The sequence below is a fragment of the Phascolarctos cinereus genome, unplaced genomic scaffold, assembly GCF_003287225.1.
Source record: "Phascolarctos cinereus isolate Bilbo 61053 unplaced genomic scaffold, phaCin_HiC Scaffold_5;HRSCAF=322, whole genome shotgun sequence".
NCBI classification, from domain to species: domain Eukaryota; kingdom Metazoa; phylum Chordata; class Mammalia; order Diprotodontia; family Phascolarctidae; genus Phascolarctos; species Phascolarctos cinereus.
This window is the reverse complement of record NW_027555958.1, coordinates 198,523,401-198,548,940: the sequence shown is the minus strand read 5'-3', so window position 1 is coordinate 198,548,940 and position 25,540 is coordinate 198,523,401. Positions and strand designations below refer to the sequence as shown.

General features: G+C 37.1%; 2 protein-coding genes across 6 annotated transcripts in view; both read left to right on the top strand.

Moving 5' to 3' along the window:
* Positions 1–8,640, top strand: part of FAM135A (family with sequence similarity 135 member A) — a 121,331-nt gene extending 112,691 nt beyond the window's left edge. For all 5 annotated transcript variants that reach the window (XM_021000144.2, XM_021000143.2, XM_021000148.2 and 2 more), the window contains 2 exons: positions 4,600–4,713; positions 7,170–8,640. In XM_021000144.2, coding sequence (XP_020855803.1) covers positions 4,600–4,713; positions 7,170–7,375 — 320 coding nt within the window. In that variant the 3' untranslated portion in view covers positions 7,376–8,640. The remainder of the gene's footprint in view (positions 1–4,599; positions 4,714–7,169) is intronic.
* An 11,529-nt stretch (positions 8,641–20,169) lies between these two features.
* SDHAF4 (succinate dehydrogenase complex assembly factor 4) overlaps positions 20,170–25,540 on the top strand; it is a 29,205-nt gene continuing 23,834 nt past the window's right edge. The window contains exon 1 of the mRNA XM_021000202.2: positions 20,170–20,359. Coding sequence (XP_020855861.2) covers positions 20,278–20,359 — 82 coding nt within the window. The 5' untranslated portion in view covers positions 20,170–20,277. The remainder of the gene's footprint in view (positions 20,360–25,540) is intronic.

The following is a 25,540-nucleotide window of genomic DNA, read 5'->3' as shown; positions in this document are numbered from 1 at the left end:
AGCAAGCATAAACACAAGAGAATCCTATGTTCTTTACATCTTTCAGTCTGCTACGTGACTGTGAAGATATGGTCTTCTACTGACGAAAATTATGTATGAAAGCCTTCCTATTCTTACTAATGAAGAATTATACAAAAGTTGATTCTGCTGTCTGGGGAAGTAGTGGGCTGCTCCTCATTTGAGGACTTCACACAGACACTAGATGAGCACTTGTCACATATGTTGTAAAGGAGATTCCTGTTTAGGTATGAGTTGGACCAGAAGTCCTCTGAGGTTTCTTCATAGCATCTTATAGTATTTTAAAAGAACCCTTGAAGCCATATGGTCCAGCCTGTACCTAAGCAGGAATCAGTTCTGTGAAGATATGAGAGAAGACAAGGAAAGGGGTTTTTTTCTCTAGTAGTTGAACCAAAGAGAGAACAGGACAATAGGAGCTTCAAGTTTGTAAGTCTTAGGAAGGAATGAAAACTGTTAATGAGGACCCCTATCTTCCATGATCCTGAGATAATAGAGCATACATAACATTGATCTGGAGCAGCTGAGTCAGTTTCCATGGCTTGCCACCACTATAAATACTAGGGACCTAAGAGTGAAGAGGGCTAGGAATCTGGATCACGGAATACCTTGTGATCTCAGGTCCCCACAGGTAGACAGTTCACAAAGCTTCCAGTCTCTAGCCTCACCCTAGAGTGGCAGGGAAAGACAATATTTATTACATACCTGCTTTTGTGCAGGTACTGTGCCCTGGGGATACAAAGACAAAAAGGAGAAAGACACTGCCCTCAAGGAGTTTTTATTTCAATGGAGATAGCGTGTGTGTGTGTGTGTGTGTGTGTGTGTGTGTGTGTGTGTGTCTGTAGATTTGTATACACACACCTACATACACACACAAAACCAAAGTAATTGGTGAAGAGAGGTATAGCAACTGAGGGGATCAGAAAAAATGTCATGTAGAAGGTTGTACTTAAGCTTTATTTTGAAGGAAGGAAGGAAGTACCTGAGGCAGAAATTAGGAAGAAGTGCATTCCAAGCATGGTAGACAACCAGTTCAAAGGTGTGGGACAGGAGGTGGAGTGTTATATCTGAGGAATAGCAAGAAGGCCAAAAAACCTAGAGTGCAAAGTGTAAGAAAGGGAATAATGTATAACAAGGACACAAAAGTAAGTTAGACAAAGATGGTAAATGTCTTTAAAAGTCAAACGAAAGAGTTTTTATTTGATGCTAAAGACAATAAGGAACCACTGGAATTTATTGAGTTAAAGGAGTAACAGATCTGTACTTTAGGCGATTTACCTTATATCAGATGTGTGATGGATGAATTAGACTGAGGAGAGACTTGAGGGAGGAAGAAAATAGCATTTGCGTATGTAAGTATATACAAAACAAATTCAAGATAGTTAATAGAAAGATAGCTCTCATTAGGAGGCTATTGCAGTAGTCTAGGCAAGAGGTAATGAGGGCTCATATGAGTAAAGAGAATGAATACAAGAGATGTGGAGATAGAAATGAAAAGATTTAGCAATTGATTGCATATGTGGATTGAGTGAGGAATTGAGGATAACACTGAAGCTGCAAATGGGTGATTGAAAGGATGGTAGTGCCCTTAGAAAGAAATGTGCAAATTGGGAAGAGGGGAGATTTTGAGGGAAAAATAATGAATTCTATTGGAGGCATGTTGAATTTGAAATCTCTGTGAAATATGCAGTTTGAAATGTCCAGCAAAACAGCTGAGAGTGTGTGATAGCTCAGGAAGAGGAAAGAGAGGAAAGTTGTAGTTAGTGTAGGGATAGTTAGAGCCTGGGAGAGGGTACTAAGGGTTGAAGGGATTAGAGGTCTCCCTGATAATGATGAGTCAATTATAGTAAGTGGAAGTAGAACACATGGATAATGGTGAAATCAATAGTTTGACCATTCTAGGTGTAGCTGGGGTGGAAGAGTGAGATAAATCATGAGAATCGAGAAGATTGAGGAATTTGGAGGTTATGATGTTTGTAGAGCCCCTTCATATAAAAGTAGGAGTTGTAATGGAGAGAAAGACTGTGAGACAAATGTTGTACTCCTTGAGAAAGGAGGGAAATTACTTGGGGGTGGGGTTTGGTGAGCCAGTGCTACTAATCTGAGTTAGGTGATAGAGTAAACTTCAAAGGAGAGATGTGGCGGAGTCATGGCCACAAAGAAAAAGTCTGAATGCAACAGAAAGCAAGGAGTAGTTTGACTCTCTCCTGTATGTCATCTGGAAGAAGCCAAGACTCTGTGAGTATCAGAAGATCAAGGAAGCATGAGAGTAAGAAGTCTAACATGAAGGGAGGTTTGTCAGTTAAAGAATAGGAATTCCAGAGGTCACAATGGAAACAGTGGGAAGAACTAGCATGGGACATTGGAGGGGTATGATTAAGGTAGATAGGGATGAGAGAACGGACAGTGGAATTTGAGGTGGGGAGGAAATGGCTTACTCTTAGGCAGCTAAGGATTCAGTAAATAACTTGAAAATAGCATGTGCACCCAGATCCCATGCTGTAATAGATGGTCTTCTCCAATTTAGGCCCTGTACTACCTTTGGTTTCCTGAGGCTTAGGTTCTCTGGCAGTTCTCATCGAGTGATTCAATGCCTTACATTCTAATTTTTGATCCTACTACTCTGCTAAAACTATTGGCCAAGGTTTTCCAACATTCTCTTAGTTTTATTCTTAAGAGATCTCCAAAAGATTATAGAAAGGACATCATATATTGATTTCATTTATTTGTTTACTTATTAATAAGCAAATATTAGGTATTGAATCCACATACCTTAATCCGCTTATCAGTCAAGCTTTAATTAAGCACCTGATATGTGCTAAGCACTATACAACACACACAAACACACACACAAAGCTTCTATCCTTAAGGAACTCACATTTACTGGGGAGATACAGAACACTACAGAGTGGTGACCAAAGAAGGAGTTTTTGATGTAAAGCAGTCATAGGGATTGAGTGGAGCTATAGATGAGAGTATTGCCAGGTCCTTTCCGGTAGCAATAATAATATTGATTGCATGATTACTTCCTGAGCAAGAGGTAAAAAACTAGGTGGGGAATAGAGGGGAACTAGAGCCAGTTGGAAGGGTGGTGGGAGAGGGTAGATATCAAGATGTCCATGCTCACTAGCCCTTGGTCTCCGGTGAATACTTGGGTGGGATTACATAGTAGCAAAAGTTCTGACTCTGGGTCTAAGGACTTCAATTCATATGTTGCCTATCACTAAGTAATTATCTGGTCTTGGGCAAGACGTCAGTTACTTACTTGCAAAATGAGAGGTTTGAACTTTGACTTGTTAGAATTCTTTCCAGACCTGTACCTATGATTCTATCATCTGAAACATGATCTGATACTGACTGGAGATGAGCATAATAATATATTGAGCATTTAAGAATGACTTTATTGCAAAAATTTTAATATTTTGATCACTTTTCTCTATTCCTCATCTACTATTCTTTAATATACACTTAACAATTTAGTATCTTTTACAGATTCTTTATTTCCTTTTTATACAACAGAAAAATCTCCCTTTACCTGAGCATCTAAGTCCTGGGCTACATATCTGACTACAAGCTCAATATATGAACTGGGAGAATTGGAGAGAATAAATAGGGACTAGTTTCCAACTTAATCTTAGGTAAATTAGATATACAGCAGTCACTATGCAGTTAAATGCTTGCCTTCCTTTTAGGGCATTAGCACAAAATGAGGCAGTATTGTGCTGGAACAGTCAAAGCAATTAATTCTCCAACAAATTTAACAGTAATGGTGATAATCCTGACATTCAACTCATTACTTCCTCTTCTTCACCACCTAACTTCACTTGTCCTTTTTAACAGTGTTAATATTTTATTTGATGCATATTTCATATATATGTCCCAAATATTTTTGTAACAGCCTGTCCTAGATTCTAAATAGCAGTACATGGGAAAGGATAGTTATAATCATGGTGTAGTTTAACTGACTTCACTGTTTTCTGCTACCCACCTGGCTATTGATTTTGAATTACCTGTCCATTGAAGGGGCAGCTAGGTGGCGGAGTAGATAGTGTGCCAGGCCTGGAGTCAGAAAGACTCATCTTCCTAAGTTCAAATCCAGCCTCAGACACTTACTAGCTGTGTGACCCTGGACAAGGGGCTTAATCCTGTTTGCCTCAGTTTCTTTATCTGTAAAATGAGCTAGAGAAGGAAATGGCAAACCACTACAGTATCTTTACCAAGAAAACCCCAAATGCAGTCTTGAAGAATCAGACACAACTGAAACAACTGAACAACTACAAAATCCATTGAAGATTCAGTATTCATATTCTAAAGTCTAAATACTATGTTTGATTAAATGGGAGGGGGCACTTAATTGAAAATGAAGTAGTATTTTAATTTATTACAATAACAAGATTTTATTGAATTTTTATAATTCATTAGGTTTAAACTTTAGTTTCTTTTCTTTAAAAAATAAGTGTGTGAGCAACATTTTTATTAGAAAAGCGTGCAGGATTTATTCATTAGTTTCTAAAAGTTTTATGTTAAGAAATGAAGTGCATTTTTAATTATCGATGGCTTTCTCCTTGTTCTTCATTTTCACAGGTCTTCATTACTTCAAAAATGTAGTATTAGTAGGCTCTTTGCAGGATCGTTATGTTCCTTATCATTCTGCCCGTATCGAGATGTGTAAAACAGCTTTAAAGGACAAGCAGTCAGGTAATTGGAAAAATTGCCTTATGGAGCAAATAAGAGAATGTTTCAAGTAACTACTTTTAACTTCAAAAATTTTTTTTTCAAAAAATTTCTTTTTCCTAATTTTTTTTTATGTCTTTTTTCCCCCAGTGAATCCTTACCTTTACTTTCTATCCTTCTTCTACTGTGGTAGGTGAAGGAGCAGTAGATCCCATTCCATAATTTACCATCTTTTCCTTGTTTTAGAAAAACTATTTTCTAATGAGATGGGAATTATTTCTATGAAGGGGATTTCTTGACTTTAGGTGTGTCACTATTGAGTCACAGTTTCCTCATCCATAAAATGGAGATAATAATGCTTATACCTCCTATCTCCAAAGTTATAAGTGTGCATAAAGGAAGAGCCAAATGTGCCTGGGTGTGCCAGCAAACCTGACCCACACTGTATGCATGCATATGCTCAGAAGCTTCTTATGAAGAATGCTTTATAAACAATATGGTACTCTATAACTGAGGATAATGTCACTAGTTAAGTTACTACCTTACTTTCCCTCCTCTTTATCTCCTTACAGTTTTTTGAGCATTCATTTCTCCAAGATGATTGGGGTTGTGGCCTGTAGTAATGGACTTTTTTTTTTCCTGCCTTAATTTTAGTCATGGTGGACAATAAGGCCTTAGCCTGCGGGCAGCTAGGTGGCACAGTGGATAGAGCACCGGCCCTGAATTCAAATCCGGCCTCAGACCAAACACTTGACACTTACTAGCCATGTGACCCTGGGCAAGTCACTTAACCCCAATCGCCTAAAAAAAAAATAAGGCCTTAGCTTTCTTTCTTTCTTTCTAGGTAGAAGTAGATTTGCTGACTTTTAAGGTTCTTTTTAACTCTAGATCACTTAATTCTAAAATACAATCATAAAATTCCGAGCTAAAAGAGACCTCCAAAAAAAAATCTTAATTCAGTCCCTTAATTTTAAAGATTAGAAAACTGAGGTCTAGAGGAATTCAGTAACTTGAATGAACTTACATAACTAGTTGATGTGGACCCAGAATTAAAACTCAGGTTTTCTGAGTGATAGTACAATACTTTGTCCAAATTGTCAGTGAAAGACCATCATTCTAGAATTATTGGGGCACAAGGTTGGGAAAGGGGCAGTCAAAACTCCTTCTATGCAAGAAATTATATTTGACATTTTTTTCCTATTCAGTAGTTTAAATAAGGCAATATGATACATAAAGAAACTAGAAAGTAGATGTACTGAATATGAGACTTGTGGCAGGAAGACAGTAAAAGGTGATTCCGTAGTTTTCATGCTTCAACAAATCTAGCATGATGTATTCAAACGATACAACCTCTTATCCATATACACTCCCTGTTTTCCTCCCAGCTTCCTTCCTTTACGTTGCTCCTAAAATTACATTTCTACTATCACCTCCGTACTTTGACACTGCCTTCTTACTAATCATGAGGACCATAAATAAGTGGTTTCTAACTCCTATTTACCTGTTAAGTTTAGCTGTACTGGTTAGGAAGAAAACTGTAGTTAACAAAACTCATAGCCTTTATTTATTAGAAGTACAGTAATGAACCAGCATTGAAAAAGCAAATGTCTTTGTCCCAAGTAAAGCAATTCACATTTATAAATAGTAACTATGTTTACTGCTTAATTGTACCTCATTAACTAAAATTGCAGGGATCCAAAAAATAGGCAGCTTGGAAATAAAAGGAGAGAAAAGCATTTAACAAGCCTTCTTTACAACAGTGACCTTTGTAAGGTCCTATGTATTCAGGGAGAACCAAACTCACACTGCTGCTCTGGCCATTGGTGGCTATTGCTTCATGAAAACAAGCTGAAAATGAAGGCTACTAAAATTTTTTTTAAGAACTCCCTAGTCATTCACGTTGTGATTGGTTTTCTCAGAATGACATAAGTTCAGAAGGAAAAAACAAACAGAAAAGTTTTGTTACTATTGTTAAATTTAACATACAATTTTAAAATTATACTACATCCATAATGGAAGTCCACAGTTTCATCACAGTCCTCTTTTGCTTGTATTTTGGAATATTCATAATTATTTATATTTTCTCATAATAAAAATAAATTTTAAAAAATTTAATTGACCTATGTGATTATACAACTAATATAATCAAATTATATAAGAAAATCATATCATTAACTGAAAAAATAGGACTTGATTTAAGCTTTATATTGAATGGACCAAATAATTGGCTAAGATTTAACAAGTGACAGTTTTGTATTGCAAATATAATACACACAACTGAGAAAATACCATGAGTATATTTTCCTGATAAAATCTTAATAATATACTAGAATCTTTATAAGAAAATGAAATGTAATTGGACATTGTAAATGTTGACATAGCCAATACTATCTGTGCAGAATAAAAAAAATTTTAGATTATTCAGGTTTGCCAAATTTTATATAACTTAAAAGTGCTCTCATTTTCCTTTTCATTTATAGGACCAATTTATGCTGAAATGATCCAGAACCTCCTTCTCCCAGTTCTGCAAAGCAAGGACTGTAATTTGGTTCGATACAATGTCATCAATGCATTGCCCAATACAGCTGATTCACTTATTGGGAGAGCTGCACATATTGCTGTTCTTGATTCAGAAATATTTTTAGAAAAATTCTTTCTGGTGGCTGCTCTAAAATATTTCCAGTAGCATAAAAGCATTGTTAGAGACTTGGCAATTACCTCATTCACCAATGAATCAAATAATGTGTGGTATTAAACTGTAGCTGCCGCTGTGTTTCAAGAAATATTTATACTTTTTATATGGAAGATAATTTATATCATCCATGTGTAGAGCTTTTTAAATATCAATTTTACTTTTTAGGTAATGTGGCTGTGCAATATTTTTTTAATTTTATTCTTTTTACTTTTCTATTACTTTTTCTTATATTTTTGGTACTTAATTATTCAGAGTGAAGATTTAAGCACAGTATGTATATTTGGTTGTTCATTATTGATTTCTATCTGCAAGAGTTCCTATGTATGCCTATGTTATTAGAAGCTATTATTACTAGAATCGCTTTGGTTTTTAAATTCTAACTTTGAGGTATTAAGCAGTCAATTATGTTGAATTTTACTTACAGTTTTAGAATGTTTTGACTGGAAATATAATTATGGCTGCTAAAATATCATACATTTTGAAAACTATCTGTGAGTTCTGAAATTGACCATTGTTATGAGCATCCCACGTAGTTTGTTCATACATCCATAGTGTCCTAAAGGTTTTCTATAAAAATCATCGTTGTCATTATTCTTAAACATATGCCATATCTGTAGAAATGTATTTTCTACATTTGATCTCAAAAACATATTGTTTTACATATTTACTTTTATTACTGGAACTTTTCATGTTCAGAAGCTAGCAGCATTTAAGGATTTTTGAATGTTTGAATGACCGCTGCCTTGAATTAGTTGGAATTTTGCTAAATTTGCTAACATTGCTTGTATTCCCTGAATACATTTCTTTAAATTAACTTTTTTCATGAACTTCCTTATATGTACATAAAATTACTAAATGTTAAAATTTCTGCAATACTTTTATGAAGTTAGATAATTTTTGAATATTGTTAAAAGATTTTATTGAAGTATAAAATATTGTAAATAAAATAACTCATCTTGAAATGGAACAAAGTTATTAACTTTACGTGTTTGGTAATACAGATACAAATGTTTTTGATAATATGAAAATGTTTAAAGGTCTTTTGACTTTTTACTGGTGCTGAGTAGCATAATAAGTTCAGTATTTTTCATTTCCCCTTTTACTTGTTCAAATGATAATGTACTAAAGTGGATAGGAAGTTCACTAATTGTGACAAGCAGAATTTTTAAAGGATAATTTGTTGTACAACTAATGCATGCTTATTTTTAGCATTATGTTCCTGCATCTGGCATTAATAAAATTAATGTATGACTCTATTAGGAGCAGTTAAAACAACTGAAATCTCATGCTAATTTTCATAATGCAAAGAGTAGATATGTATATATACCATTTAAAGGCAATGTCAAATAATTCTCCAGTTTAGCATGATTTTATAATACATAATCTATGTAAAATGTTTTTCCCCTCAATTTGCCAAGTTATATATGTATGAAATCATTGAAAGACACCTTAATGATCCTGCTAAATAGCATTTTACTTTCTTAGGTATATTTGAGAAATTCATCAATTGACTAAACAGTTAAGATTCTGGGTACATATTAAGCACATGATATTTTCATAGAGATTGATTTTTCATTTTCGTACTACCTCAATGCTGAGTTTGGAGTAGTGGTTCTGCTAAATTTGGATATGGTCCTAGTATTGTATAATTTTTCTTATAATTGACCCCTTAACACTTGAGAGAACTTATAATTTTTCTCAGTTTGTCCAAAGATAGTTCAAAGTTGAATGTCAACTGTTTTTCTTTTTTTTTTCCATTTTCTTTAAATTTAAGGACCTATCTATAAAATAATCTTTGTTTTTAAAAAGTAACACATAGTAACTTTAATTGCTTTAAAATATCCTCAATCTTTAGGACCTGAGGGTAAACATACTTTAATCTTTTTTGAGCCTAGAAATCAGTGAAATAACCCCCAGATTTAGTTTGGAGAAACTTTTCATTATGACCATATAATATTTTTAAGGAACCCTCTATGATGTGTTTTTAATGGCTGTATAGAATAGGAAGAGAGAGACTATATCTAACATGATCCTGTTTGTCTTAGAGACATTTGGAGATAAATGAAATGTGATTTAGTAGGCTTTTATCATTATAGTTTGTAGGCTTTATCATTATAGGTCCTAGGTTGAAATTCTAGCTCTGCTACTTAATACCTCTGTGACCTTGGATGAGCTGGTTAAGGAAACTGAGGCCCAGAGAAATTATGTATAAAATGAGAGGGTTGGATTAGATACATTCCAGTTCTAAATCTATGATCATGTCAATACTGTATTGCCCCCCAAAATGTAAAAGTCTTCTTGGAGCATAATCTAAAGGTCAACAGAGATTGGTAATTTTGTGTATCAGAAAATAGTTACAATAAAGCATGGTTAGGTTCTGAATTTTTTCTTAATTAGCCAAGTCATATAGGCAGAACTGTAATTAGGAATTTTTGCTCACTGGGCAAGTACCACACTGCCCAGGACAAACTTTCAAATGCACTCTTAGTTGAAGAGAAGATGGGTAGGAAATGGGGATATAGTGTCGGGCTACTACATAGCACCAGAACAAGAAGGATAAGGGAGATGTACACCTTACCCCTACAATCTGCTAGCTTCCTATCTTAAATTATTCTTGCTAACATAGGAAGCATCTGTTGATGCTGATCTGTTTAAGGACTCTATGTTCTGTTATCATGCTCAAAATTTGGTACTCTTTAAATTCCTCTTGGGAAAAAATTCCTGTGTTCCCCACCCACCCTTGTTACAACTTTGGAGAAGATCTTATTGACCTTAAATTAATTCAAAATCAAAAGCATAATGAATCCAAGTTGTTTCAGGCAGTGCTTGCCCATATGGCGTCATGCAATTTCACTGAGGCCTTGGTTCTGAACACAAAACATGCTCATCTTGCACTGTGTGTGCCCTCAGGCAATGCATCTCCAACAAATTGTGCTGAAATGTGAAAAGGGGTCACAAGTGGGAGAAGTTTAAGAAGGCCTGTCTTAGATAACTTCCTTCCAAAGGATAGGAAGGAATAGAAATTAATCAAGCATCTGAATATAGCCAACATTGACTTAGAGCAAAAAAGCATAAGCAAGGAAATGTGTGTATTTTGCCCTCCTGGCCCTGTTTTCTTGCCCCCAGATTTCTAAATTACGCTATCTCATTCTGGAACTTCCCCAGGTACTGGGGCTTTCTCACCTTGGAACAGCCCAACCATCACTTTGTCCTTCTCAACATGGAACATATCTCTCTAAAAACTGCCTCCTTTTCATTGGTGAACTTCCATTTTATTCCCCACCTGGCCCTGCTCCTGGCTTCTGGACTTCAAAGTCTTCCCCCTGTACAAGGAACCTTCTCCCTAGTCCCCTTGCTTTTCAGCTCATCACCGAATGGTGTTTTCCAGTCCACCCCACTTCCGCACCCCCCTGCAGTAAGTAATTTCCTTGAGGGCAGGGACTGTCTTTTTGCTTACACTTGTATGCACAGTGCTTGGCACAAAGTAAGTGCTTTAACAGTGCTGGTTCCTTCCCTTCCTTTGAGGAGGCAGAAGTAGGAAAGGGCAAGTGACAAGCAGTATATTTAGGGTTTCAAGTTTCAGATTTGTGTCAGAAAGACCAGGGAAAGAACAGTCCCAGCCTGTTACCACTTAGCTGAGTTGAAAGTGCTTTCCACACAGCCCAGAAAGTAAAAACTTAATGGGAAAATTCTGTAATAGTGAGATTCATTCAGTGTGATCTAAACTAGAGCCTGCCTTTATTAGATGAAGAGCATCCTAAAGATGGGTGTTGAGTTTCTTTGAAGACATAAAACTATAAGCAACACAAGGTTTAGGGTACAGTGACTAGAGCATTGGACTTGTAGTCAGGAGGACGTGAATTCAAAACCTGATTCAGGAACCTAGGCAAATCACTTAACCTCTTTCAGCCTCAGTTTCCTTATCTGTAAAACAGGGATAATAATAGCACTTGGTGTCACTGAGTTGCTAATATCAAATGAGAATATGTAAAGAGCTCTTTGGAAACTGTAAAGCACTATTTAAATACTAGCTATCACTTTTGCAGCAAAAACTATTCTTCTCAAGCCCAATCTTACAAAATCCTTACAGTGTACAACTACAAGATCTCATAAAGAACAAAAAATTATATGAACAAATATTAAGTGCCTACTAGATGCTGGTGCCCTGAGATACAAGTACAAAGAATGAACTAATTCCTACCCTCAAGGAGATTAGATTCCAATGGGGTAGATAAAAAATACATTTAATAGCAAACGATAAGAAAAACCTATTTTTATTCATATTTATTACAAAGTAGGAGTAGTGTGAGAAAGGAAAAATAAACCTAAATATCATACCAAAAAATAAGCCAATATGATGATAACATTATTGTCATTTAAGATATTTTAGCAGGGGGCAGTTAGGTGGCAGTGGCTAAAGCTCCAGCCTTGAAGTCAGGAGGATCTGAGTTCTAATCCGGCCTGAGACACTTGACACTTTCTAGCTGTGTGACCCTGGGCAAGTCACTTAACTCCAATTGCCTCACCAAAAAAAAAAAGAAATGTGTAAAATATTTTAACAATACAGACCGAACAGTCTTCTCTCTCCTTAAATCTTTATACATACACTGGTAGGTGCAAAAGCTTTATCACCGTCTCGGTGACTTTGCATGCTCACATTCTCACACAATGATCCGAATATAGTTGAATGATTGGGGACATTAGCTAAAATCAGTAATGCTTTAAACTCGATATTGTTGTCCTTTATTTTTTAACAGCTAGGTTGAAATAACTTGAAAACCAGTCTTCAAAAATAGGTTTAGTCATCCAATCTTTCTTCTTTGACTACAAAAGAACTGAAAGCAATTGTCTGTAGCATCTTAGAGCTAAAGGATTTTGAGACCAATAAACAAGCATTGCTTTTAATTTAAAATCGTCTTCTGTATTACCTCCCAATAAAAGTATTAGGCAATCCTTAGACATTTTAAATCCAAGTTGAAGTGTTTTTTTTCTTAGAAATCTAAGTTCTAAAAGGCATCTTTTCCAGAATAAGTCTGTTTCATCCACATTAAAAATGAGTTGATCACTGTATCCACCTTTCTCCATTATTTTCTTCAAAACATTAGGATATTTAGCTGCCACATTCTCATCTCCATTGGCCACTTTTTTGGCAATTTTAACATTATGTAATTAAATTTTATTTTTAAAGTCATTGAGCCAACCAACACTTGCAATAAAAGTTTATTTACTTTCTACTTCATTTCTATTTTATCCAGTACTTTTCAACAAACTTGAAGCTTTTATCTGAATGGCTGTGATGAAGATGGGATCTAGACCCCAAAAAGGAAAAACCCTGGACTTTCTCACATGGCCAAATCTCTGGCGTTCTCCTGGGGCTATAATTCCATACTTCCCTATGGCCCTAGGCCTTTTCCCACACTTAATACTAGCTAGGTTCCATTGTCCAGGCCCCAAGGAGTTCTGTTCACCCTAGTTTACTGGCCACTCCCATCCAGATCTCCTTAGGCCCCTCCTTCTAGATCCCTCCGCAAAGGCTTTCTGTATATAAGGTCCATCTTGTCTCCATTAGGATGCTGAGATTCTTATAATCTAACCACTGCTGGGATTCTTATAAACTAGCCACTGCTCAGATTCCTAAAATCCAGCCACTGCTCAGATTCTTATAATCTAGGCAATAGCTTACTAATGTTCAGGCTGTTTAAGAGTCTGCCCAATATGATGGATGTTCTAATAAACCTTGTCTTTGGCAGAAAGAAGGCTTGGGTTGAATTCTTTTGGACAGGACCCCCTGAACCCCTAACAGCTGCTCTAAAAGGAACGAGTTTTATTGTGATCTTCAGTCCACATAGTCAAACCAGTTAATCATTAAACTTTTATTAAGGACCTCTTATGTGCCAAGCACTGTGGTAAGCTTTAGAGATTCAAAAAGAGGCAAAAGACAATCCTTGCCCTCAAGGAGCTTACAGTCTAATAGGGGAGACAAAAGTGAACAAATACATACCAAGCAAGTTATACAGGATAAATAGGTGATGCTAGAGGTAATTCTTCTATTGAGTGCTAACAGGTTTACCCTAGGAAGAACACTCTTAAATCTGATTAACATGGCAATATCATACTGACCCATACATACTCTAATTGGATAAAAACCAGACTTTCTGACTTCAGTTATAATTCTGTCATTCATAGCAGACTACCCTGTAGTATAAATGAACATGGAATAAGTGTAGTCAAAGCTATCAATACATGTTTATGTCTTTTCACTCTTCAAGTTGGAACTGAGATAGTTCAGTCAATCAGTAAGGATGTTATCAAGCCCTGCTATGTGCTGGTGCAAGGCACTAGGGGTACAAAGAAAAAAATGAAGTGGTTTCTCACCCCCAAAAAGCTTATATTCTGTCAGGGAAGACAACAAGTACATATATAAGCATATGCAAAGTAAATACAAGGAAATTCTGTCAGAGAGTCACTAGTAGCTAGGGGCAATCAGGAAAGGCCTGAGTTTAAGTTTAAGGAAGCTAGGGATTCTAAGAGGTGGAGGCACAAAGGAATGCAGTTCAGGTACAGAGACAACCTTGTTTAAAGGCATGAAAATGGAAGATTAAAAGTTGAATGTGAAGACTAACAGGCCAGTTTGGCTGGATGGCGGAGTATGTAAATAATATGAGAATAATATACAATAAGCCTGAAAAAGTAGGTTGGAGTCTGGTTATGAAGATGGATGAAATGGAAGAAGGAAGAAACAAGGCTAATTAAGAGGGTCTCACAATAGTACAGCCAATAGGTGATGATCTGAACTATTGTAATGGCTGTATGAGTGGAGAGAAGAAAACAGGTGTAAGACTTTGTGAAGGTAGAATTGACAAGATTTGGCCAACTAAATGCAAAAGTTGAATGAGAAAAATTGGAGATGAGGATAATTCCAAGGCTGCAAATTTAAGTGACTAGAAGGGTTAGTAGTGCCCTTAACAGAAATAGGGAAGTTGACAAGAGTTGGAAGGGAAGGAAATGAAACATACAAAATAATAAGTTCAGTTTTGGGTTAGTAAATTTCAGCGGCCAATGGAACATCTAGTTCATTCAAACAAAGCTTCAAACATTGCCCCCATTATTAAGCCCAACTGATTTCTGTTGTAGAACATACTGGCAAGTGGTGTTTTTTCTTTTTCAATAATACACTTGGAGGACTCCTTAATAGTTTATGACATAATTTCAGTCTAACCATTTGCTTGAAGAGAAATTGTACCAGCATAAAGTATCTGTCCATAAATTCTATAAACTTAACTGAGTTAAAGCATATCCAGCAGTATGGAGGTTGCACATAATGGGTACAGAATTGTGATAGCTTTAGCAAAGGTTTGAGATGAAACTAGGAGCCATTGCAAAGAATTCAAGAAGTTCCTGTAAAATCCTGCAAAATCAGCATGAGTTTTCTTAAACAAATTTCATTGGTAATTTTTGGCACATGCCATGTCTGTGTGTGTGTGCGTGTGTGCATGTGTGTGTGTGTCTGTGTGTGTATGCACATGCCTTTAAAGTTATTCCAATATCAGAAGCAAGCTCAAGCAGCCCCGTAATTTCTAGCCAATGCTATTCTTTTTTTTTTTAACAGTTTCTCTAGTTTATTAAATAAAAACTAATATACTGGGTGGAGCTCAATGTTAACTAACATTAATGAGAAATATATTAAAATTTCCACAATCAATGCAGAAACATCAGAACATACTCCTTGATTGCCTTGGACCCTGAAATGAGAATGAATAAGGAAAATGGCAAGTAGAGAAAGGGGTGATTTTGTTACATAGGCTACAAGTGAGGGAGGTCAACCTTCCAAATCTCTGCTTCATATATACATACATACATATATATATATATATATATATATATATATATATATATATATATATATATATATATATATATACACACACACACACATATATATACACATATATACATATATATGCACAAATATATACCCCATTTCCCTTAATTTTGGCAAGAAAAGGCCTTTCTCAAGGTTCTCTCTGAGCTCTGATTTTTTCTACCTGTGTGACCTCAATGAAGACATCTCACTTCAATGGGCCTCAATTTCCTCAACTAGAAAATGAAGGATTAGACTAGAAGTGTTCTACAGGACTCTTGTTCCACAAAGTACAATATTTCCCAAGCCATGCCCCTCCCACACATACATATCCCTTCTGGAAAATGAATGTGCATGTTTGTGGGGAGGGGTATCATGAGCTGGACTCACTAGGGATATACTTTCCTGAAGTTCCTTTATATCAGTGCAACCCCCCACCCCAACTCAACCAAATTATCCTCAACTGCAAGAATCCCTATTTCTCTGATGATACCCCCATATATAAGATGATAACTTAAATTCTGTCACTTCCAGTGTTTCCTTAATCTGTGAAATTCTTTTGACAAGGTTAACTCCCTGATAAGGTGTGAATTCCTTACTTTGTCCTATATACTTGATGCCTCATTAACACCTCATTGATGATCATTACTCCCCTTCACTTACTCCACATTTGGCCAATCTGGTCTTCTTGCATTTCCCAGAGCTCAGCATTCTGGTCCTTGCTTCTTTTGTCTTTGCGTAGGTTCCCCCTGAACTTAGCCAATGCTATTCTATTTCTGGCTATAAACCATTTTTCTATGTGTTTCATCTTAAACTTTGCAAAGTTAATTGTCTTCTGGAATAAGGACTTTTTTTTAAACTCCCCTTTGTAGACAGATAATTTATGAATAGCTTGAATTCCTGAGGTACTTTTTTCTATTGGTCACACCCTCACCCACCCTCACACAGACACACCCTCTCAGTTCCAGGCATGGGTCAAACTGGGATCCCATAAAGCCAGTCCTATGATTTGATCTTCCTGAAAAGGTCAATCAAGGAAGATTTTTCTGACTTTAAAACTTTCCATGCAGGCAACATAACAATTCACTAACAATGGGATGGACTGGGGAAGTCCTCTTGTGGGAAATGGCACTTGAAGTGAGCTTTACAAGTTGAGTGCCAAAAGGCAAAGGTGAAGAGTGAGAGCATTCCACTCAGTGAGGAGATGGAAGATGGGATGTTGTATAGGAGGACAAGAAGCAGAATACTTGGGTTAGAAGACAGAGCACCTGATAGAGAGTAATGTGTAATCAGTCTAGGATATTTTGGAGCCAGTTTATGAAGGGCTTTAAATGCCCAATGAAGGAGTTTGAATTTTATCCTGGATTAGAGGTTCTTAACCTGAGCTCTATGAGCTTGTTTTTTCATTCTACTGATAAGTGCTCTTCAATATACTTTGTTTCCTCTGTAATCCTATTATTTTATTTTGTGTATTTAAAAATACCCAGAGGAGTGGTACTGATAAGGTCTAGATGTTTAGGGGTGCTGGGATCCCGAGATCATGACAGGCAGGTCCTGTCCAATAGAATTCCACCCAAACCTTCTTTGAGACAGAGTTTTATTAGGGATGGGCCATACAGGCCAGACTTTTAAGGAATCTGAACATTAGTGATGCCTGTAAAGATGAGCAGGCATGAGGAAATCTCAGTGTTTAAATGGGGGCCAGGGTGGATCTTATATACACTCAAATAATTTTTGGTGTTTGGAGGAGGGGCTGGGAGAAAGATCCTGAAGCTAGGGTGAGTTTAGAGAGAATTCCGATGGGAATGCCTGGGAGGTTGAATAGACAATGGGAATAGATAATGAAGAGTACTGGAAGGTAGAGCTTGGAATTGGGTCTGGATAAGATCAAAAGTGGGATTAGGATCAAAGATTAAGCTTCATTAGGTTTTCAAAGGGAGAGAGGGTTGATGAGGAAAGGCCATTGAGTAGAGTATAGCCTCAGGTACCCTTTGAGACCAAAGTGAGGTCAAAGAGAGTTTAAGGGTTTTCTGGGGCTTGTAAACAAATGGGACCCAAATTCTTTTTTGGGGCAAAGGGCACAGGTCTCATCTTGGGCCCATACCCCACCAGTATATCGGCTTCACCAGATTGCCAAAGGTTTCCATGACACCAAAAAGAATAGGAATCCCTGAGCAGAGGCAATAGGAAGCTGATCAGATCTGTGTTTTAATGACAGCATTAAGTGATATGCAGAAAGGTATGTAAGTCAGATACACTGAATAAAAGACTCCAGTGGTGGGGGGAAATTATATATATATATATATATGTATAAGCATAGACTTATCTTTAGATGGAGCCCCAGAGTAGTCTTGTAATCATTCCCTTAAAAACAGCTATAGCTATACCAAACTAAAATAAAGTAATCCTCATAAGAAAATTGCCTCATTACAATGATTTACATATAAAAGAATGAGCAAAAACCATCCTCTAACATTGTGAATAAGTATTGTTAAGTACAAAATAAATCAAAGAGAACACTCAACTACAGTTATCCCTTCCATGTTGCAGGAGTTGGAGTACAGCGCCCCACAATCTAGAAAACCACTTAAATTTTGTGGTTCTCCCTTTGTACAAGACAAGAAGTCTGAATTTTTTCTTTTTTCTTTTATGGGGTGTTTACAGTATCTTGTTGTAATTTGGGTTAAGTATTTGGTCGTAGACTATATGTAGGTCAATGTTAAATAAAAGTACTGTTTGAAAAGGAACTTTTTTCTGTTGTCATCTGCTGGCTTTTGTGTGTCATCTGAAGCTTCTGCAAAACTTCCCTAAAATTCCCATTTAATTGCTTCTGCCAACCCACAATACATAGAAACTGGATGGGGAAAGTCCAAATGTGAAAGGGATAACTACTGCAAGGTATCTGTGATCACCTTGACAGTATGATTTACAAAGTAAGGCCCAGAGACACTGGGAGTTCCAGTGATCAGTGACAGAAATGGGACTTAAACCAGTCCTCTTGATTTCAAATTCAATGCTTTTTCACTGCCTCAGACTTGCTCTGTTTGGCCCCAGAGGGCAGAACTAAGGACAGTGTGTGAAAGTTTCAAAGTGGTAAAACATTTTGATGCAAGGAAAAACTTTCTAACAATTAGAACATTCCAAAAGTGAAATTGGCTATCCTAAGAAGTGATGGATGATAAAAGACTTCAAGCAAAAACAAGATGGCCATTTGTTGATATAGGACAGAAGAGATTCTTTTGTAGGTAGGGTTTGGACTGGATGTGCACTGAGTTCTCTTCCACCTCTGAAATTCCGTGATTCTATAAAACCATAGATATTCTTTGATATGATTAAGGGGAAAAAAACAACAACAAAAAAAGAGTTGATAGAGAAATACTATTTAAAATGAAAACAAAATGATTAAAAATTGGGAAATAAGTTTCTGAGGGACACACACACACACACCAGGAGAGAGAGCAAACCTTATATCCCCATGCCTGACCACAAGTCCCTCCTAGCTGACTTTCATTGGTAGAAGTCAGCATGGGTCACAGACTTCCCGCCTAAGACGTGTTTCCCTTGGTATGTTCCTCTTCTCTCCATCATATGATGTGTGTTAAAAAAAAATGGCATCTTAACCCCGCTTGGAGGTAGAGAAGCTAGTATTACTGAGCCCATTTCATATGCACACTCTAAGTAAAGCTTATCCTTTGTTATACTTCCAGCCTTTTTAACCAAACAACCAGTTTTATCCACTTTTAGCTGATTCTAGAACCTCTGACCCAGAGCTACCTTTTCTTTCAATTTCCTTATTTGAAAATATAATTGTTTCTTACCTCTCACATAAGGCAAATAGGACTAGAATAAATATACCTATAAAAATGTATATGAAAAAATATTACTAAATGGACAGCCATTTACTGTACATAGCTTATTACAATTTTATTAAGATACATCCCAAATTAATCTATAGGTTTAATGCTATACTCATCAAAATACTAATGGGACACTTCATAGAATTTAATGAAGTAACAAAATTCATGTAGAAGAACAAAAGTGAAGAATAAAGGGGGAAATAATGAAGAAAATGAAGAACCGAGATGTCAGATCTCAAAATATTTGTTAAAGTGGTAACTATCAAAACTATGTGGTATTCTTCCTTACAACATGACTAATGTGGAAATATGTTAAATAGAAATGTATACATACAGCCTATAGAGCCTATATCAGATTGCAGGGCCCTCTTGGGGAGGGAGGTGGGGAGGGTGAGAAAAATTTAAAACTCAAAAGCTTACAGAGGTGATTGTTAAAAATTAAAAATAAATTAATAAAAAAAACCTATGTGGTACTGGATAAAAAGAAAAATAGATCATTGTAACAGATGAGATAAACAAGTTTAGAACCAAATGCATGGGGTGGCCTAGTGTTCAATAAACCAAAGAGCAGAAAACACTATGGAGGAAATGCATTATTCTAAATAAACTGCTCAGAAAACTGGATAGCAGTTTGGCTTAAAAAAAATTGGAATACACCAGTATCTTGTATCATAATAAATTAAAGCTCTAAATATGTTTAAATCACATCCTTAGTGAAATTCAAGAGTGGAATATTATGTTTTTTCATAAATGTGGAGATGGCGGGAAAGGTCTTACTAGCCCTGACTTACAAAAAAAAAATTTCATTATGCAAAAATTAAAAGCTTTTGCACAACTACAAGCAATCTATTCAGAATAAGGAGGACGGATATAGACATGGGGAAATCTGAATTAAGCTTTCTTTTTTGATAAGTCTGACATCCAAAATCACAGATACAGCTCGTAGTAATTGCTTTTTAAATGTATTTAACTTGAGCTGACTGCAGTAGAACGGGGGCGTGGCCATGCACCATAGGGGAGTGACCACAGGTGCTGTCGGGCGGCTCGGGAACGCCTTTTCCGGCTCCACCCACGCGCTGCGTGCGGCGCCTCCTGGGCGGAGGGGGAGCGGCCTAGTGGCTGCGGGCCTGAAGAGTAACTGGCGGAGGCTGGAAGGTGGCCTTCGTAACCTCGCCATGGCCGCGAATGGGGCTGTGATCGCTCGGCTGTTCATTTTGGGTCCCTATTCTAGCGCCTCGTGGGCCCCGGTGATGACAAGTAAGGAGCATTCTCAACGACACCTTCCAGGGCAGGGAGAGGTTTGCGGCCAGGCCGAGGTCGGCCGAGCGAGGTGGGAGCCGCTGGTTCAGGGGCTCGTGAGCCCCGGGGAATGAGGGCGTCGCTTGTAGCTGAGCCCTTCGCTGCGCGTGTGCGCATGCGTATGTGAGGGACACTCTTCCCCCCCCCATACACCTTTTCGTTCCCCAGCTTCCCTAGCGTTTTGGGCTGTGAACTATTTTGTTCGCTTATTGACCGACTTCTCTTTTCTTTCCTTTATTCTCTGTCCTTTCTATTTGAGTTTCTGGCTGAACCTAAAGATGGTACTTTGTGCCTCCGTTAATCCGATGGGGGCGGGGCAGGGTTGGAGAGAGGGTCGATTGCGCATCCTGAGCCTTTTTGTCCCCTCACTCCACACTTGTACCCCGTGGACGAGTGAAGCTAACCCGTTACTATTGAAGTGAAAAGCAACTCTTTGTTTCTGTTGTGGTTCTGCAGTGTCCAACTTTACATGATCCTCATGGACAGTCCGTGGGGTTTTCTTGGCAGAGATACGGTAGTGATCTGCCATTTTTTTCTCCAGTGTGTACCCAGTTTACAGATGAGGAACTGAAGCAAATAGGAGTGAAGTGTCTGCTGAAGTGAAGCACAGGAAGTGTCTGAGGTCGGATTTGAACTCAGACTCCTGACTCCAGGCCCTGTGCTCTATCCACCTTGCTGTCCTTACCTACGCCCCTTTATGCATGGAGGATGGGGGGAGAGAGGAAGAACAATAACCTATATTTTAAGTATATGACATATGCCTGCTTTGCCCTGGCTCTTAAACACTCAGCTCAAATCCCACCTGGAGAAGACTTTATCGACACCCCCACCCTTTCTTTCTTTACTTTCTTTCTGAGATTACTTTCATTTACACTGCATCTGTCCTATGTTTACCGTTTTTGCATGTTGTCTCTCCCATTAGAACCCCTGCAATAAAATGGTGATTGTCCTATTATGCCCTGGCATTAAATATTATATCTGATAGCCTTTTCTCAACGTTCATCCAGTTTCTCCTTTGACAATTGACCATTCCCTCTCCTGGACTCCCTTTTCGTTCCTTGGTTTCTGTGACATTGTTCTCTCATCTTACAGTTTCTCAAAAGTCTACTTCGAATTCATCTCCTGAACCTGCGACAGGTGTCTCTTAAGATTGGCTTGAGTCCTCTTTTTCTATTTTGTGTTCAGCTTCTAGATTGAATTATCATCTCTATTGCAAGTGATTACTAAATCTGTATATACAGCCTTAATCTTTCTACTCCTACATTGCCAGGTTCCCAAAGGACTTCTTCACCTCGAAGTCTTTTTGTTATCTTAGGTTCATTACATCCAAAACTGAACTAATTGGCTGTTCACTATGTCTAGCTCCTTCTAATTCTCTTTGAAGTGACTAAATATTTCTGTTATTTAAGAAAGGAAGCCATCTAGTCCAAACCTTCCTTAAAAAAGATAACATACTGGACAACTGTGTATCTTTTTTAAAATTAATTTTTTTTCAGTTACCCTAACCATAATTGGGGAAAAAAAGGGAACCCCTTTTAACTGAGTCCAAGTTTTACAGAACAAATCCTTTTATTAAGGGTTTTGTTCTGTGAAGTTTGGAATTGGTCAAAGGGCTGCATTTGAGGACCTAGAGGGCCATGTGTGGCCTTAAGGCCACAGGTTCCCCACCCTTGTTTTTATTGCTTAGCACAGTGCTTGGCATATAGTAGGCGCTTAATAAATGTATATTAACTGAGTAGGAATCTTCTGCTTCCTGAGCACTCCATATTATTTGTATATCTCTGAGAAGAAAAACTTTTGTGAAGTCTAAATTTGTCTGAAATTACTGGATTAGTCTTGCATTACTTCTCATTCTGTTTTCTGGGGACCATCCTCCTTCCACGTGATAAGCCTTCAAATACTTGGAAGATAGTTATATACTAAGTCTTTTTTTCTCTGGGCTAAACGTCCTCAATTTCTGCACTGTCCTCATATGCAATGGCCTTGAGGCCATTTACCATCATGATTCCTCTCCCACAAACTTTGTCCAATTTATCAGTGTCCTGACTAAAATGTAGTGTCCGGAAATGAACACAGTAATCTATTCCAGATGTGGTATGAGAAGTAGGGTATAGTGTATTCCTAGGTTTGCTTTGCTTCTTTTAATGCTGCTTAAAGTTTTTTAAAGCTTTTTTGGCTGTCATAAGACCCAAGAAGAGCTGTCTTTCTAGTTTGGCTGAAAGGGAATAGTATAAAAAAAGTTGAAAAGAAAAGTAAATTGGAACCATATTGTGAATGACTTTGAATACCAGAATAAGATAATAATATTGTATCCTGTAGGTAATGGGCAAGTCTTGGAACAGGGTAATAACATGATCAAAGCTGCATATTAGCAAGATTTATTTTGGCAGTAGTGTTAAGATTGTATTGGAGGGGGAAAAGATGATGTGGAGAGATCAAATTAGGAAGCTAATATGTCCTTAAATAATGAAGCCTTCAGTTAGAGTGATGGCAGTAGAAATAGAAAGGTGTAGTAATTGTAAACTTTATATTATTTGATGTTGTGGTTATTGTTTGATATTATAGTTATAATGATAGGACTCTAGTATAGAGTAACTTAGGCTAAGTGGCCCTAATATTCATAAAAGTATATAGGCGAAGACAGACATTTTGTAGTTTTCTGCTATTAATTCTGTGTCAGGCAGATAAGACTTGCAGATTTTTGGTTGGATGAAACTGGCTGCAAGTGAAGGAAATTTCCCCTACTCATTCAAGCCTGGTATAGATGAAGTGACCTCCAGAACTTCTCTACCACATTTGGGTCTGATTTGGAATGCCCCCTCCTATCTGGACCCAGTTACCTGTTCTGAACTGAGTACATTCTGAGGGCATATAACTTTGCCACCTGAACCCCAGTGTGAGTGTGTTTCCTCCCCACGTATTTCCTTTATGCTTTCCCAGGAGTTTCTTGCATCTGGAACTTCTATTTATATTGCCAAGTAGCCTGTGTGCGTATGCTTTTTTTTTTACCTGCTTGCTGTACCAATAAACCTCTTGATTGTATCATGTCCTGAATACCAGGTTTTTTTTTTTTTTTGGGTGTTTTTAGAAATTCTTCATTCTAGATTTTTGCTTTAACCTGAGCCTTGAGGCCAAATAAAGCAAAGACAGTTTAAACATTTTTTTTGTTTTATTTTGTTTTGGCTAGGCAATGGGATTAAGTACACGGCTTGCAAGGGTTGTGTGTCTGAGGCTGGATTTGAACTTAGGTCCTTCTGAATTCAGGGCTGGTGCTCTATCCACTGCACCACCTAGCTGCCCCCTTTGGGTTTTTTGTTTTGGTTTGTTTTGGTTTTTTTGAGTTTAAACATTTTTTAAAATAATTTTAAACATTCTTTTTTTATATTTTGAGTTCAAAATTCTGTCTTCAGGTACTGCCCCATCCATTGAGAAGGCAAGCAATATGCTACCTATTATACATATGAAATCATTCAAAATCTATTTCCATATTAGCCACATTGCCAAGGGGAAAAAGGCAAGAAAAACAAAGTGAAAAAAATCTTCCATGAGCACTTAGTTTATCAGTTCTCTCTCTCTCTGGGAGTGGATAGCATTTTTCATTACGAGTCCTTTGGAACTGCATCATTGTATTGATCAAAGTAACTAAATCTTTCACAGTTGATCATAGTTACAGTATTGCTGTTAGTGTGTAAAATGTTCTCCTGGTTCTGCTCTCTTCACTTTACATCAGTTCACATAAGTCTTCCCACGTTTTTTAGAACCCATACCCCTTGTCATTTTTTATAGTGTAATAGCATTCCATCACAATCATATACCATAACTTGTTCAACCATTCTCCAATTGATGGGTACCCCTGGATTTCCAATTCTTAAGTAAAGGCAATGGAACAAATGTTGAAACACCAGGAGGACTTGGCAAGTGATTAAATATTGAGGTGTGAGAGGCAAGTAGAATGTAAGCTACTTGAAGTTGGTGGTTATCTTTTTTTGTCTTTGTATTCCAACTACCCGGGACAGTTCCCTTCACGGAGTAGTTAATAAATGCTTGTTGCATTGCTTTACAGCAAGTTGAATTGTCTGAGATGATTAAGGATTTGACCATAATTAACTGGGGGCATCCATATGGCTGGGGAATTGAGAGGATTGAGGAAGATTAGTTTCGTTTTTGTTTTTTTATATATATTGCATTTGAAGTGCTAACATTAGATGCAGATTAGGGCTGTAAAAGTTAGAGATTTGGAAGTCATTCACTTGGGGGGAGTACTTGAAAGTGAGAGCCAGGTGGTAGGAGAGATGACGCTGGTAAGGGAGTGAGAGTACAAAAGAAAGAATAATAAGGCTGGGAGGTGACTGTAGGTGAAACCTTAGGGGCAAGAGAAAGAGGAACCAGCCTAAGGGGCCAAGGACAAGTGACCAGAAAAGTTTTACACAAGATCCAGAGAGACTGGTGACCTGAAAAGAGATTGGATGAGTAATGAGAGTTGAGAAAAGGCCATTGTGATTTAAAATGAATATCACTCACTTAACATCTGGCTTGCCTGACATTTTGCTCAGTATTTATTAGCTTTGAAGAAATGCTTGGGAAATTTAGAAAGTCTGCCTATTGAAATTTTGTAATTGAGCATCTTTTCAAACCCATGCTCAAGGACTGTTTTTGATCATCTCATAAGTGAAGAGACACATGGTGAAGCTGTATAACATGTTGTGAATGAGTACACATACCAGACACTTCAGACTTCTTTTACACAAGTTTTACCAAACGTAAGACAAATACTACTAATTCCAGGAGTAGGCACTGATATCACAGAGATGGGCATAACTATTTAAATACATATTTGTTGAATGTCCCATTTCAAGATAAATTATTTAATTCATAATAAAAACAAATTTAATTAGTATTTGAATGCAGAAAACCAATTAGCCAGGGCACTAAATGTAAAATCTATTTAAATTTAGAATGTAATTTGCAAGTGCTCAGATTTCTTTTTATGTATCTCTTGTGCTAAACTAACATGACTTAACAGATAGATATTTGAGTGTTTCATAAAGCTATATTAAACTTAATTTTGGACAGATTTTTGTGGCAAATTATCTTTTCTTGATAAATTGAGATTTAACATTATAAAAAGAGTGAAAGATT